Source organism: Propithecus coquereli, unplaced genomic scaffold (genome assembly GCF_000956105.1).
Source record: "Propithecus coquereli isolate 6110/MARCELLA unplaced genomic scaffold, Pcoq_1.0 Scaffold77, whole genome shotgun sequence".
NCBI lineage: Eukaryota > Metazoa > Chordata > Mammalia > Primates > Indriidae > Propithecus > Propithecus coquereli.
In genome coordinates, this window is record NW_012153840.1 from 1,035,640 (window position 1) to 1,051,056 (window position 15,417).

The 15,417-nt window shown below is 62.5% G+C and overlaps 2 protein-coding genes across 2 annotated transcripts in view; one reads left to right on the top strand and one right to left on the bottom strand.

Annotated features, from left to right (window-relative positions):
- The first annotated feature begins 1,304 nt into the window (after window positions 1-1,304).
- Window positions 1,305-6,866, top strand: MFAP2 (microfibrillar-associated protein 2). The gene is made up of 9 exons (XM_012662600.1): window positions 1,305-1,394; window positions 3,473-3,551; window positions 4,355-4,438; window positions 4,634-4,660; window positions 4,750-4,836; window positions 4,964-5,008; window positions 5,691-5,778; window positions 6,039-6,112; window positions 6,340-6,866. Exons 2-9 carry the CDS (start codon window positions 3,515-3,517, stop codon window positions 6,441-6,443), a joined length of 546 nt encoding a protein of 181 aa, XP_012518054.1. The 5' UTR covers window positions 1,305-1,394; window positions 3,473-3,514; the 3' UTR covers window positions 6,444-6,866.
- A 1,590-nt stretch (window positions 6,867-8,456) lies between these two features.
- Window positions 8,457-15,417, bottom strand: part of CROCC (ciliary rootlet coiled-coil, rootletin) — a 44,026-nt gene continuing 37,065 nt past the window's right edge. Inside the window, exons 28-37 of the mRNA XM_012662602.1 lie at window positions 14,501-14,670; window positions 14,269-14,389; window positions 13,834-13,997; window positions 12,191-12,406; window positions 11,260-11,484; window positions 10,664-10,813; window positions 10,180-10,380; window positions 9,880-10,011; window positions 9,028-9,207; window positions 8,457-8,638 (exon numbers count right to left, since the gene is read on the bottom strand). Coding sequence (XP_012518056.1) covers window positions 8,552-8,638; window positions 9,028-9,207; window positions 9,880-10,011; window positions 10,180-10,380; window positions 10,664-10,813; window positions 11,260-11,484; window positions 12,191-12,406; window positions 13,834-13,997; window positions 14,269-14,389; window positions 14,501-14,670 — 1,646 coding nt within the window. The 3' untranslated portion in view covers window positions 8,457-8,551. The remainder of the gene's footprint in view (window positions 8,639-9,027; window positions 9,208-9,879; window positions 10,012-10,179; window positions 10,381-10,663; window positions 10,814-11,259; window positions 11,485-12,190; window positions 12,407-13,833; window positions 13,998-14,268; window positions 14,390-14,500; window positions 14,671-15,417) is intronic.

Genomic DNA, 15,417 nt, shown 5'->3' on the forward strand with positions numbered 1-15,417 from the left:
AAGTCAGCTTTGTTGGAGGACAAGGAGGCAGAGCCAGGCCAGTGCAGGGCAGGGTCCTCGGAGGCTACAGGGGAGTTCAATCCTGATTCCCAGCCCCTCGGAAGCCAGTGAAAGTGTCCATAATCTGAGGTGGGTGGGGAAGGGCAGGGCCCGTGGGGGAAGGCCCGGACTGGGGGCTCCCACAGAGCCAGGCAGGAGATGGTTGGTGGTGCAAACTAAAGAAGAAAACCAGGCTTTTAAAGCATTCAAGTTAGTTTCATTCAGAGCCTTACTGAGGATTGCAGCCGGGAGCTGCGGAGTGTTGCCGTTGGCGCAGCGTTCCGGCCCACCGCTTACCTACAGGTGGGGACTCTGCACGTGCAGAAGGTACCTTAGAGCAAAATCTCATCCCCGGTTGGGTGTGAGGGTACATCCGAGGGTACACAAAGGCACAATCGTTAATGCTGTCACGTTATCTTGTGTACAGGAAGCAGCAGGGGCCAGGACCACTGAAAATGCAGCGATTGAAGCAAGAGCGGCGGATGGTTTTCAGGGCGTTCTTCCTGAGGGCTGCACTCAGTCACCGGGGTCAGGTCTTTGTGAAATTCTGCCCGCAAGCACAATGACACAGTTTCCCAGGGCGAAGCAGTGGACAGACTCACAGAAGGTACCTGGGACGGAGAATGGGCGGTTGGGTGCTGGGCTGGATGCAGGGCTGAGGGCAGGGGAGCAAGCCTGCGTGCTGGAAGGCCGGTGGGACAACTCCTGGGCCTGGGAACACCTGGAGGGCCAGGTCTGGATGAGGGTTAGGAGGCTGTGAATTTGGACTTGGATGCTTGTTGAGTCGGATGTGCCTAGGGGACACGGGCACATGGGCCTGGTCGGGGCTGAAGGAAATGCTGGTTAGGAGGCCACAAGCTCTGGGGCGCAGGAGGAGGAGGAGCTGGCTACGGAGCCCCAGAGGTTCCCCCAGGGAGGCAGGCGGGAAACCAGGCCCGGGAGGGTGTCCTGGAAGCTGGGAGAAGCCGAAGGGTGAGCAAGGTTCACTTTCTGCTGCCTGGCCTTGGGAGACAGCTTGGGAAGCGCAGTTTCACCCTCTGTGCGATGGGGTAGCACACCCACCTCGCCCACCTGGCCGTGTAGAGCGAGGACTCGACGTTAGGGGAAGGCAGCGCTTGGCACAGACGTCAGGACGGCTGGGCGGGCCCCTCCTCCCCCAGGGCCGCCCCAGAGGAGGGTCGGAGCCCCGAGGGCGCGGCGCCGAGGCCTGGGCGGGCCGCTCGCGTTAGGACCCAGCGGATCTGGGGCTGGAGGGCGGGCGCCAGCCCGTCGGGGGCCCGGAGGGGGGCTCGGAGCGGGCACAGGGGCGGCTCTGGCGGGCAGACTCGGAGCGGGCGGCGGAGTGACCCGGACAGGTAGGCGCGGGCCTGGCGCTGGCGGCCGGGGGCCCGGGGTGTGGGCAGGGGCGTCGGCGGGGCCCTAGGCGCGGGGGTGCCGGTGGCCTCTCCGGCCCCCGATCCTGGGGGCAGCTGCAGAGGGGGCACCTGGAAAGTTGGAGGTCGCTTCGGGGTAGAACACGAGTTTGGAAGGGCAGGGAGCCCAAGTTTGGGGGAGCCAGCGGTGGGGTGTCTCCCCGGGAGGCTGGAATGTGGCGGGTGGGGTGGGGGGCTGGTGGGAGCAGCTGAGACAGAGACGCAGAGAGACAAAGAGAGATCAGAGACCGTGGAGCTCTAGGAGCTCGGAGCCAGTTTCCGGGCTGATTGTTCCCAGCTGTGCGGCTGCAACATCTGGTTTCCTCCTGCGGGGACACCCCCTGCCCGGCCTCTGGAGCAGGCAGAGCCCTCCCTCAGTCTGAGCCAGCGTGGGGGCCCCTTGCTCCCCTCCTCCCTGGGATGCAGAGGAGGGAAGGAGGCAGTTATGGAGGGGCTAGAGGTGGGGGTGCAGCCTCCTGGACAGGTCCCGGCTGCCCCAACGCCCCCAAACCCCCTTGTCTAGGAGCGCTTGGAGGTGTGGTCCCCTGGCGTTCCTCCCACACTGACTCCTGTCTCCAGCCCCAGCCCCAGCCCCTGGGCCCCCTTCCCCCAGTGAGCATGGGCATGGGTGCCAGTCCCGGAGGAGGGACACTCCATGGCGGGCACTGAGAGGCATCGCCCCAAGGTCTTGAGGCCCCTCAGGCCAGGCTGACCGTGGCGGGGTGGGGGGCAGCAAGGAAGGATCTTTAGGTCTCCGGTCCCCCTGCGGTGAGGAGGCCCAGGGTTTTCAGAGTGGGGGTGTGGGGAGCCAGATGTCCCCTGCCTCTGGGGCAACTTGAGTCACAGCTCCCGCATCCCACCCGCTCTCAGAGGTGCTGGATGCATGAGCTGGGCAGGGGTCAGGGAGGTCTCAGGAGCGGGAGGGGGGCAGAAAGCTGGCCACGTTTCTGCCCCTCTCCTAGATCCCCAGGGGGCAGTACAGCAAAGTTAGGGTTTCCAGTTAGCTGTCTGGAAGAACTTCCTGTGTTGGGGCAGGGAGGGCCCTCCCGGATGGATGGGCCCTGGACTCAGCCCGCACAGCCCTCCCCGCAGAACGCCGGCCGTCTGGAGGTTGCCCTCCACTGAGCTGGGACCAGACGTGGGGACCTGGAGGCTCCGCCAAGTCCACTGTGCAGCCAAGACTGGAGGCCGGACTCCACCAGGGGTTCTGGAACATCGGGAACCTGGTGAAAAGTGTGCACCAGTGCCCTCTCCCAAATAATTACACACACATCACTTGTCCTACAATGTCAGGGTGTTCAGAACGCCTGGGCGGGCGACATCATGGCCCCCTCCAGTGCTGCCCCCCTCAGACTCCACTCTAAGTGTTTCCTCCCGCTGCAGAAACAGACCTCAGGCTCTCAGTCTGTGACGAAGACCGCCAGGTCCTGGGAGGCCTGAGGCCTGGCAGGAGAGGAGTCTTCTGGGGGCTGGGAGCCCTGCCCAGCCTGGCTGCTCTGGGGGCCCTGGGCCATGTGCACGTGGTTTCCTGCCTAGCGAGATGCTCCAGGCCCAGGGGCTAATTGGGAGCAGGTGGTGGGCTTGGCCCAGGCTGCTGAGCCCAGGTCGTGATGCTGGCTGGGCAGAGCTGGGGTCCCGAGGATGGGCCTGGGGTCAGGGACCCATACAGTCGGTGCACTGGACACCCGCGGAGGTGCTGGGCCACAGGGCTGGGCATGGGTGTGGGTGAGGAGAGAACGGTCAGGGCCGGCAGAGCACTAGAAATGTCCCCTCAGTGATCAGGGCAGGGTGGGGTCTGTCACGATCAGCCCCGGAGCCAGGTTGGAGGCCTTATCCCTTGTGACCCAAACCCGCATGGTCCAGCTGTCCCTGCAAAGTAGTCCCGACCCCCGGCCCCCCCAGATGCCTGGCTTCTGCTCGGGGGGCCTGCTTCTCCAGGCCGGATCCAGGGGACCAGAAGGGGGCTCTGTGGTCCTGGGTCCATGGGCCTGGGCACAGCTCCCCGACTCCCCTTCCTCCAGCTGTTCTCTTGACACCACCCCGGCTTGCCGCTCTCCGTGGCCATGAGAACTGCCTACCTCTTCCTGCTCTTCCTGCCTGGTACGTGATTCCTGGGGCAGGGGCTAGCTCCCCTCATGACGGGTGGGAGTGGGGTTCGTGGAGGGGAGATCACAGTGAGCCTTTGTCATGCCCTGTGGCCAAACTCAGCTCCTCAGCAACCAGGGCCGCCTGCCGGGCTGCCTAGCATCTCCTGGGCCTTCCCCCCACTTCCCAGAGAGCGGCATACCCCAGGCATCAGAAATCCACGCTTTTCCTCTTACTCACTGCCCCTCCTGGGAGCCGACGTGCAGGAAGGAGCAGGGGGCACCCACGGCGGGGAGTCCCAAATATCAGTGGGCATCACAAAGATCCTGCCGTGTCTAATATTCATTCATGACATAAGTGTTGAGCTCCTACTATGTGCCAGGCACTGGGCTGGCCCTGGGGATACAGCAGTGAACTAGGTGGACAGATCCCTGCCCTCCCCATGCTGCCAGTCTAGGGCAGGGGGGCAAATGCTGAACAAGTAGCCATGATGCATTGCAGACTGTCTGGGTGCTGGGGGGAGATCAGCAGGAAGACGGTGGGGCCAGGGACGCCTCCCAGAGAGCTGCTGTTTCAGTTCAGACCTGGAGGAGAAGCTGACCAGGTGTCACAGGCCCAGGGAGAGCCAAGTGCAGAGGCCCAGAGGCAGACAGGAGCATGTTGAGTCCTGGGAGCAGCCAGTGAGGGGGACGGGGCAGGGTAAGGTCAGGGAGGTGATGCAGGGCCAGGGTGACCCCCACCGCCCCTCCCCAGAGCACCTTGGGGCCCCTGTTGTCCCTCCCTGGGGGCACCCCCACATGCCTTGCCTCCCACCGCAGGCCTGCTGGCTCAGGGCCAGTATGACCTGGACCCGCTGCCACCATTCCCTGACCACGTCCAGTACACACAGTACGACCAGATCGGTAAGGGCCTTCCACCCCGGCCAGCCCTGCGGTGTCATCCAGGCCCGGCTCCCCCGCGTGCGCGGCTCAGCCAGGGACTGGGTGGGGCGGGTTGCAGGGAATCCTGGCAGTGGGTCCCTGGCTCAGTTGTGACCTCGTTTGCCCCTGGGGCTAGGGGCTGGCCTGACCCCCACCCATTCCACATTCTCTTTGCAGACAACCCAGACTACTATGATTACCAAGGTAAAGGCCTGGCAGCTGGAGGGGGAGGGCCCATGGGCCCCTGGGAGGGGAAGGAGGGAGCAGACCCCCTTACCCTGCCCTGGTTGCAGAGGTAACTTCTCGGCCCTCCGAGGAGCAGTTCCAGTTCCAGTCCCAGCAGCAAGTCCAGCAGGAAGTCATCCCAGCCCCCACCCCAGGTAGGCCACAGCCCCTGCTCCCACCCCTCCCCCATCTACCCAGCACGCCCCACCCCTGGAAGTAGGGGGTCTGTGCGAGGCTGGGCATCACCCTCCCAGTGATCTCTCCTGCGTGTCTCTCCACCAGAAACAGGAAATGCAGAGACGGAGCCCACGGAGCCCGGGCCCCTCGGTAAGCGCTTTCCTGATGGCTGGAGAAACGGAGGCGCAGCCCCAGCCTCTGAAGTTGGGGTGAAGTGGGGGGCGGCGCTGGTAGGACAGAGGCCTTTGCCCTTGCTGGTAGTGCAGGCTGCCAGTGGTAACATGGGGGCGGAGGGAGCTTGCGGATGTGTCCCTGCTTTAGGCTGGCAGCTCCTGGAGGTCCCAGCCTGCCTCCAAGGACCTGGCTGGAGGCCGAGTTGGCCGCAGCCTGGGGAGGCCCCCTCTCCTCACAGACCCTGGCGGGTGGAGGTGTGCCGGGGCTTCCTGCCAGCCCGGAGGGGCCGGGAGCCCAGGCTGGCTGAGCCAGGAACCCGAGCGAATCCGCGTGCTTGCCCTCGCGTGCACTGGTGTGTTGCCGCGTGCGCTCCCGTGAGCGTGTGCAAACCTGCTCAGAGTGGGCGTGCCGGGTGCACGGTGGATGTGCGTGTGTTCGAATGCGTGTTTGTAACTGCGGTGGTGAATCAATGCACTGTATCAAAGCGGGCAGCCCGGAAGGCCCAGCAGTGCTGTGTAGTGTGGGGCATGTAGAGGGGGTGTCTGGGCTGGGCCTGAGGGTGCAGGCGGGACCAGACCCTGAGAGCCAGTCTCAGGTGGGTGAAGTTGGGGGCTGCCCCCCAGCTCTGGGCCCCAGTCTGACCCTACCTGTCACCCAGACTGCCGTGAGGAGCAGTACCCGTGCACCCGCCTCTACTCCATACACAAGCCTTGCAAACAGTGTCTCAACGAGGTCTGCTTCTATAGGTGAGCACAGGTGGGCAGCGTTGGGTCGGGAGGACTTCGCGGGGGATGGGGGCGGCCAGAGGGGCAGGGGACGGCTGGCTCTGGCTAGCCAAGCTGCGAGTTTGGGGGAAGATAGTGGATCCAGAAACTGAGCTCAGCTCTGTGGTGGAGCTTAGGCCTGGGACCCTGACTCCAGCGCTCCGGTACCAGGCTCCATTCAGGTTGTCCCAGTGGGGGTGGGTGAAGTGGGTGCTGAGACCCCTCCTGGCCTCATCCCCCAGCCTCCGCCGTGTATACGTCGTCAACAAGGAGATCTGTGTCCGCACAGTCTGTGCCCACGAGGAGCTCCTCCGAGGTAGGAAGCCCCCTCTGCTAGGCGTCCCCTGCCCCATGGCCACTTCGTTACCTAGCCAACCGTGCACCCAGCTGATGCTTATTAAACACGCATGTGCCACACTCCCAGGACACCCCGAGCTTCCATCCTCAGAACCACCCCAGCACCAGAGCAGGGGAGGGGTAGCGGTTCCCATCACCCTGCCACACACTGACCCCGCCTCTGCCTCCCTCCTGCCCTGCCAACAGCTGACCTGTGTCGGGACAAGTTCTCCAAATGTGGCGTGATGGCCAGCAGTGGCCTGTGCCATACCGTGGCAGCCTCCTGCGCCAGGAGCTGCGGGGGTTGCTAGGTGGAGCCGCGTCCTGAGCCCCGCCCTCCTCAGATCTGGGGGCCTCAGGCCCCGCCTGACCTGGTGCTTTTCTCCCGTCCTGACGTTCCCTTTATCCTGTAAAAAGTTAGTGGACTGCAGCCCTGGGGTGGGGGCTGTGGGGCCTCATGCCCCACTCCCAGCCTGTGGCCACTCCTGGAGCATGACAGGGGTTCCCTACTGCCCAGTCTCCGCTCCCTTGGTGGGGGACACCTCAGGCCTCTCCGTGGGACCCGGACCCCTGGGGCCTTCTCAGCCCCTCTGAGGACAGTCCCCCGTTCACAGTCCCCCGAGGTAGGCTATGCCCGTCATCCCAGCTGGTCTGCTTGGATTTCCTACAGCCCCCTGGGCATGGACCACCTTTGTCTGTTTTATACAAAATTAAAAACAAGTTTTTACAAAAGATTCAGAGTCACTTTTTTAGTTGAGAGCACAGAGGGGGCAGCCAGGTGCCTCCGACGCTTCCTGTCCCCACTGAGCGGCTCCCCAGCCCCCTGGAGAGCCAGGGCAACTCGTGAACCTGTAGCTGCTACAGACCCAAGCCACCCGGCCACCTGCACCAGCTCTGCCCGCCCTGGAGCACAAGCCAGGCCAGGGTGTGCTGGCACGTGCGTGCCTGTCGCAGGGGCTGTGTGGGAAATACAAAGTTTCAGGGACACAGCTTTCTCATCAGGGCTGCGTGAAGGCGTGAGTCCCTGTCACCAGAGGGACGAAGCCGAGATGGGACGCTGCCCATGGGGGCAGGGGAGGCAGGAGGTTGAGGCAGATAGACCTGAGATCCAGGGCTTTTTGGGGGGGTGGAGCGGGGAGGCTGGTGTAGTTGAGAGGGCAAAGCAGAGCAAGCGTCTGAGCGACACTGGGACCAGCTCTGCGTCAGCCGTAGCACACTGTCCTATTTAACCCTCGAGCAGCCCTATGCGGTGGGTACAGTTCACAGCCTCGTCTTAGGGAAACTAAGCTCCCTGAGGGTCCACTGCTGTAAGTGGCAGGGCTGTGGCAGGATTTGGCTGTTGGACTCCAACAGATCAGGACGAGCATCATTTCTCCCTCAGACACCAACTGGGCACCTCTGCGAACTTCCTCAGAGCCAGCCTGTGAGGCAGATCCCCATTTTACAGATGGGCAAACTGAGGCTCAAGAGGCTAAGTAGCTTTGCCCAGGATCACTCAGCAGAGCCAGGGCAAGATGCCATGTTCACTCCCAAACCCGCCCTGTTCACCACACTGCCTGGGAGGCCTGTCACCGTCCAGACAGGGGGCTCCGATCTGAGGGGGGCCAGAGAAGAGCAGGACAGCTTAGACGGCAAAGAGAAGCTGTGCAGAGTGGGTTGCAGCCCCCGGCCTCAACAACCCCATCTGCTAAATGGGGTGGATCCCAAGGGCCTCCCCACCCCGATCCTGTGGGGTTGGTAAGCTCCTTACCCAACACAGGCCTCTGCCTCCCCCGTCCCCCAGCACCCCTCCCTAGAGGGCCCCATCCCTCCTGGCCCAGGCCCTACCTGTGCCCCCTTCCCATGTCTTCCCAGGTAGAGGGCACACTAATAGCAGAAAAGGGACAAATCTGTACAAACCAGTTTTAGAAAACAGGGTCTTGTTACAAAAAACAAATAGATCTGAACAGTTAACATTGTAAAAAGGTATAAAAATACAGGGAGTCTGAGCTCCCTGAAGGATTTCCTGACAAACACTCTGAACTGAGGCGGAGACCTGGGAAGCCAGAGTCCGCCTGGGTTTCTGACCCCGCCCCGTCCCGGGCCCCTCCCACGAGCCCCTGCTCCAGGGCCTGCTCCAGGGCCGGCCAGAGACAAAGGCTCTCCAGCCCGGGCCTCGCTCAGCCGCTCTCAGGGGGACCCTGTACAATCTGGAGTACAGAGTGGGGCTGGACTGACGTACAGCCCACAGACCACAGGGTCCCCGGGGATGCCAGGAAGCCACTGCTGGACCTGGCCTGGAGCCAGAGATCCCCTCTCCTCAGCCCTGCCACCTGGCTCCTCCTCACCCCCAGCGCTGGGGCCCCGAAGGACCAGGCCCTGGGAGGGCTGTGCTGAGGGGGGCACGGGGCTGCTCTCCAGATGCCAGCCGGGAAGGGGCTCATTTCTCAGGGGGGCCGGAGGGTGGGGAGAAGGGGGCTGAGCTCCTTCGAAGCTCCTGCTGCAACTGTCCCTTCAGTGTGGACACCTGGGGGAGAAAGAGAAGGTAAGGCCAGCCCAGGTCCCCAGCCTGACTTCAGACAAAGGGAGGCACAGCCGGGAACCTAGAGGGACCTGATGTGCCTGTTTCAGGAAGGGTCTGGCCTCACTAAGAGCCGGGGGTGCCTTCCCTGCTCATGTTGCTCCTTACAGCAGCCAGGTGTCTGCTGAGGACTCAGCATGTTGGGGGGCCACCCCCCAACATCCTTTATCCCCATCATTTGGGTGGGCCCGTCTCCAGCCCAGCACAGACCCACCACCCTGTTCAGTTTTGGGAGCCATCGACTGCTTACACCAAGGTCACTACCGGCCCTCTCCTCCTCCTCTTCCTCCAGCCCGCACTTCCAGCCCGGCCCAGTCTCCGCAGGGGCTGCACACCTGCTCCTCCAGCCCGCGCACCCTCTGGCGGTGGGCGCGCTCCCGCGCCTCCAGGGTGCGCTCAGTCTGCGCCTGGGCGCTGCGCAAGCGCTCCACCTCCTGCTGCAGCTCCAGCCGCTGCTGCTCGTCCGCCTCCAGCTGGGCCGGGCTAGGGCTCTGCTCCAGCACCACCACCTGGGCCTGCAGGGAGGGGCTGCTGTCAGGGTCCCGGCCCAGTGTGTACGCGTGTGTGACCTCCCTGGGCACAGCCAGCACAGGTGGGGGAAGCAAGAAAGATCCTTCCTTGTCCTCCATCCCGCTGGCCCTGACGGTGAGCCTGCGAATCCCGGGTCAGGGTGCCCGGCGACTCTCACTCAGGCGCGTGCGCGCATACACACGCACACGCACACGCACACACAGACATACTCAAATGTGAGACACACAGGCACAAGGCAAGCATGTAAATGCTTAGCCAGGTTCACACAGGTGCATACGTATGTGCGAAAGCCCAATACTCCTACACATCCACATACATGAAAACATCTGTACACACACACATAACATATTCAATAATCCCTAGACATGCCACACAGTGCACAAGATTCATGCTATGTGCACAAGAATACTCACACGGACACTCATACTGCTACACGTGCACAACATACATGAACCCACAGGCTCCTGTGCTAACAGGCCTTTAGTGCCTCTTCTGTACACCTTGGGGAGAACGCCCCCCGTGGCCCGGCTGGGACACCCCTCTAGGACTCCAGGCTCCTGGGTGGTGGGGGTCAAAGGCCCCCAGCCACCTGGGACTGCTTAGCACTCAAGCTGGGGATGAAGTTGGGGTCCTTGGCTGGGTGGGCGGGGCCAGACCTCCAGCTGCTGGATCTGCCTCTGGGCCTCGGCCAGCTCCAGCTCAGCCCCTGAGAGTGTGCGGTCCAGGCGGCCCTTCTCCGCGCTCAGCCGCACCGTGTCCTCATGGCTGCGAAGCTTCTCCCGCTCCACCTAGGCGGGTAGGGCAGGAGGGGATCAGGGTGCTGGGGAGGGGCTCTGAGAGGGCTCTCAGGTTCCGAACCCCCGTGGAACAACCTAACACCGGCAGAGGCAGCAGACCCTGGGGACCTGCAGCCAGGATGGCAGCTAGCCCCAGAGGACATGAGGGGAGCAGCCCACCTTGTCCAGCGTCCTCCTGAGGGCCACGCGGTCCTTCTCCAGCCTCAGGGCCGAGCGCTCCACCTCCCGCTTCTCGGCCTCCAGCTGAGCCAGGGCGCGCTGCAGGCTGCCCAGACGCTCCTGCAGCAGCCGCCGCTCGTCCTGCAGCTTCTGGACCGTGTGCAGAGCCGCAGCCTCACCCTCCTGCCGCTGCCGCAGCACCTGCAACGCAAGCCAGGCCTCATCCCTGTGGCCTCGGTGTGTCCATCTGAGGCTTGGGATGCTGCTGCTGGCCCTGTCCACTCGCTCCATAGGCAACTGTGAGACCCACACTGGAGAACTGGACCCTTAGGCCAGCCAGTTCTCTCTGAGCCTCGGTTTCTCCATGTGGCCTCACTGGAGACTGGGCCAGGATTTGGGATAAGGTTGAGATGGATGGGAAGGTCCCCACCCCACCCCAGGGACTCACAGATCTGAGGACAAAAGGGCCCGCCCTGGCCCTCACCTCCCTCAGCTGCTGCAGCTGGCCCTCCGCCTCCGCCCGCTGCAGCTCCAGGTCCGCCAGCTCGCCCCGCACCGTTTGCACCTGCTCGCCCAGGGAGCTGCTCTGCTTCCGGGCCTCAGATAAGGCCTGCCGGGCAGCGTCCAGCCGTTCCTGTAGGACGGGGCCAATGGTGCCAGGCTGGCCTGGGAGCCCTAAGGCAAAGGGCCCCCTCTACTCTGCCTCCAGGCAGGTTCGCAGCCCGGAATCATCTTACTGGAAGGGTGAACCACGCAGCAAGCCTGGCCCACAGCCTATCCACTGACCTGCATGAGGCAGGAGCCACCCAGACCCCAGCTCTCCCATTTAACTCTGCACCTGGGTCCCCGCAAACCTGTACTGGTAGGGTTGTTCTCTTATTGGGCACACCCCCTCCCAGAGCCTCCGCTCATTGGCTGATGCTCTATTGGGCCCACCCCTCCCTCAAAACCTATTCTCATTGACTGGCTACTTAGGGTCCCCAACTGACTGCCCCATTGGCTGGCTCCTTACCAAGCCTAATCTCGTTGGCTGACTCGCTCACTGGGCCCACCCCCAGCCAGATCCTGGACCCCTGATACCTGGAGCACTTGACGGTCATGTTCACAGGCAGTCAGAGCCTTCTGTAAATGCAGATTCTTGTCCTGGGTGCTGGTGAGGCTGGTGTTGCTCTGGGCCAGGGCCTGTGTCAGGCCCTGCACCTTGTCCCGCAGGGTCCCCTCGCTCTCTTCCACCTTGGCCAGGGCCCCACTCAGCCGCTCCACTGTCAGCTGCAGGGTCCCTGCCTTCACCTCACTGTCTGCCACCTGGCAGGAGGACAGACAGGATGGTCAAGGGGCTCTGTTCTCATCTGGCCTCTATACCTCTGCTCCTACTGTGACTCTAACAGGTATGCTCAACCCAAGCCCTTCCCACCTCTGGGCCTCCATCACTGATATCCACTCTCCCCGTGTACTCTCACTGGCTCAGCCTGCTGCAACTTGGGCCCAGGTCACACTGCCAGTTAACTACCCTTGCCCAGAACACCATCAACCTGGTTATCTCAGACCCCATGGTCTCTTCCCTGTCTTCATTTCCCTTTCCTCCCTGCTACAGAAGGGAAACAGTAACCACCACAACCTGGAAGTTTTCTGTGTTTTTGACTTTGGTGGGTTTCCATGCAGGGCTAGCAGAGTTACTGAACATTCCAGTTAGAGTAAACTTCCTAGCAGCCAAGGCAAAAAGGGAAACGAGTAAAATCTGTATCTCTAATTTGTCTCACATGACTTCTATAAGTGCAGATTCTGTCATCAAATAGTCCTGAATTTTAACTTTGGCTGTGCCTCTTATTGTAACAGCTATGTGATTTTGGACAATGACATCACCTCTCAGCCTCTACTTGTTCATCTGTGAAACGGGGATGACGATAATGCTTGCTGCCTCACATGGTTGTTGGGAGGACTGCATAGTTCCTGCAAAGTGCTTGGCACAGGGCATGCAGATGCTGGGGTTGTGAGTGGGGGAGGGGCACACCTGTCTCTGCAGGGAGTCCACCCGATCCTGGAGGGCCTGGGCCTGGGCCTCACGGTCGCTCAGGCCCAGGCGGCTACGCTGCAGTTCCCCCTCAAGTGAGCGCCGCTGCAGCTCGAGCTTGATGGTACGGCTCTCAGAGGCGTCCAGCACCTCCTTCAGGCGCCGCTTGTCATTCTCCAGCTTCACCTCGTTGGCCTTCATCTTGCTGATCTTCTCCTGCGGGGGGGAGGGCTCAGGCCTAGATGTCCAGTCTACCCTACATAGCCCTCCCCCATGGCCCTGACCCTCGGGAGGAAGTGGGGAGCAATGTGACCTGAGACCAGCCTGAGACCGAGTGGAGGCTTCGGTCTCCCCTGTGTTCACAGGATTAGTGGACATGAGGATCCCGGAGCACTTTCCAGTTTGGGCCAAGGCTCATGGGCCGTGTGACCCGAGACTGCCCCTTCCTGCTCTCCAGCCCTGTTTCACATCTGTAGAGTGGGGGTGCTGGATTGGTCTGGGGGTACCACAGCCTGGGTGCTCAGAGGAGCCCTGGGGGGGGTGCTGTGAAGTGTGGATTCCAGGGCCCTTCCCCTGCTCTGCTGACCCCCACTGCTGGCCCAAAGCTGCATGTGTGACCTGAGCTGAGCCCGGTAGCCCTGGGTGGGCCCTACTGTCCTAGGGTTTGAGGGGATGATCCCCTCCCCCACACAGTGGTCAGCAGTAAAGGAGGTCCGGGGGGTGTAGACAGGATAGGAAGATAGATCAGGGGTCCTCCGATTCGTGTTACTATCCTGGAGATCAATGGGTCAAGGGGGGTGTTATTATAGCCTCCCCAGTCCCCACCCCGAGCCTGGCCCCTCTGCCCCCTGCTCTGAGCCCCAACCCTGCCCTGTCTGGGCCCAGGGGCCCCCACTCTGGCTCCTGCCCAGCTTTGTTCCTGGCCTCTGCCTGCAGCCCCTGCGGCTGGGCCCAAGGCCAGACATGAAGCCGCAGACACAACAATCCAGCTAAGCCCGGCCCAGAGCCAGAGGCAGGGGCTGAGTCCCGGGGCCAGCACTGGAGGGCCTGAGGCACAGCAGAGGGAGGAGGGGGCTCCCACTGCAAGAAGGCAGCCTGGATGGCCACCACCAGGGCCTGGGCTTCCTGCCCAGACACAAAGACAGACACACACACACACACACAGGTACACCAGGTGAACACAGATGTCCACCAAGCACACACAAAAACCTGAGAACACCACGTGTGTGGCTACAAGAGACATAAAACAGAGGCCCTTGAGCACCAGCCATGTGTGGAGAGCTCACGTGCATCGTCTCTGGGAGACAACTGTTGGCCTCCTCTTTCCCTGATGAGGAAAATGAGAACCAGACAGTGGACTGGCCCAAGGCCAATAACAGCAGGGCCAGGACTTGAACACAGGTCTGTCTGGCTCAAAAGCCCAAGCTGTTTTTTCTACAGCCTAGTGACCACGAGTGAAACGAGATGATGAATCGGAACGTGCTTCTGTAGGAAAAGTCGAAGGCTGCTCACTGCAGCGTGCTGCAGAGACACTCAGGCAGACAGACACAGAGACAAAGGGCAGGGCTCGGACACCCACTTCGGCACCCACAGACTGCCCCTCGCTCGCCCCTCGCCCCCGCCGGCCCTCAGCTCCTGCCCACCTGGCTGGCCCGGAGCTCGCTCTCGGTGGCCTGCAGGGTCCTCTCCAGTGTGGCCACCTGGTCCAGCGTGGCCCGGCGCTCCCGCTCGCTGCGCCGCACACTCTCCTCCTGCAGTGCCAGCTCCGCCTGGGCCTCGCTCAACCGCCCACTGATGCTGCGCCGGGCTGCAGCCGCCACCCAGCCCCGTCAGGCATGGCCAGGCGCAGCCCCAAGACCTGAACCAGGCCACAGAATGCCCACCACAGGCCAGACTGTCTGCACCCTTGAGGGTATATGGGTCTGGACATGAGCGAAGCTGAGCAGGGAGGGTCCCCTGCAGGACTAGGTCCCTTGGTCACAGGGCCAGGGCAGGGACACAGGCCGATTCCCCAGGCTCCTACCTCAGCTGCTCAGAACACAAGAGAGCAGAGTCAGGGCCCTGGGAGTCACACTTACCTTCCTCACTCTCGGCCACGGACTTCTGCAGCTGCCTGGCCCGTGAGGTCACGTTGTCCCTCTCGGCCTCCATCTCAGCTAGCTGGCGACTCAGGGCGCTCGTCTGGGCCCGAAGCTCGTCCTGAAGCCCAACATAGGGGGACAGGAGAAGACCCCTGCTCTGACACCCTGCACCCCCTCCAGAGCCCCTAGCCACACGGTTCCCTATCGAGCCACTCAAACCCAAGCTCACCCGCTCTCTCTGGGCACCCCGCAGCTCCTGCAGGAATTCCCGGAGGGCCCCCCGCACTGCATCGGGGTCCAGGTCCGGAGGTGCTGGGGATGTGGCAGGTCCTGGTGATGGTGGCTGGGCCCCAGGACTGTACTCTAAGGGGCTGGGGCTGCTGAGCCCTTCTTCGCTTTCTAGAAAAGAAGACATGCTCCGGGATATAGAAGCCACTGGCCTCCCCTACTTGGAGTGTGGCCACAGGCTCCAAACGTATCTCACTCACTCTGTCCCTGCTGCTTCCAACGCCCCTGTCGCTTAAAACACTTAGCCGGCCCCACAGCTCTCAGAATTAAGCCCAACTCCTCTGCATAGCTCAGGGGCTCTGTTGCCCACCCTGGCCGAATCGCCCTCTCACCCTTTGCAAGCGGGCCACTCTGTATCACTGTCAGCTTCCTCTAGAACATTCCCTGTGCCAGGCCCGGGGGCCTGGGTTCATGCTGCCCCCTCTCCCCATGGTTTCTCTTTGCCTGACCCATCCTGTAGGCCACTTACCCCCTCAGAGGGCCCCTGACGTCAGGCTGGGTTGGAGTGAGCTCAGCCTACCTCATGGGGGTCTGTGTCACCCAGACGAACACCATGAGGTGCTCTCTCTCCTGTCCACCACTGTGTCCCCAGGGCCCAGCCCAGGGTAGATCCTCCATCACCTCAACATCTCCCTGTACTGAGCACTTACTATGTGCCAGGCACTGGGCCAATGCTTTCCCTATGTTGTCCCATCTCATCCTCATAATAACTCCCTGACAGGTAAAGACCAATTTAGCCCCTTCCCAGGCAAGGCAGGCTCAAAGCAGTTAAGTGATTTGCTCCGTCTCAAAGCAGGGAGATTTCAGAGCCAGGATGTGAACCCAGGCAGCCTGCCTCCCGGGCAGAAAATGGCGCTC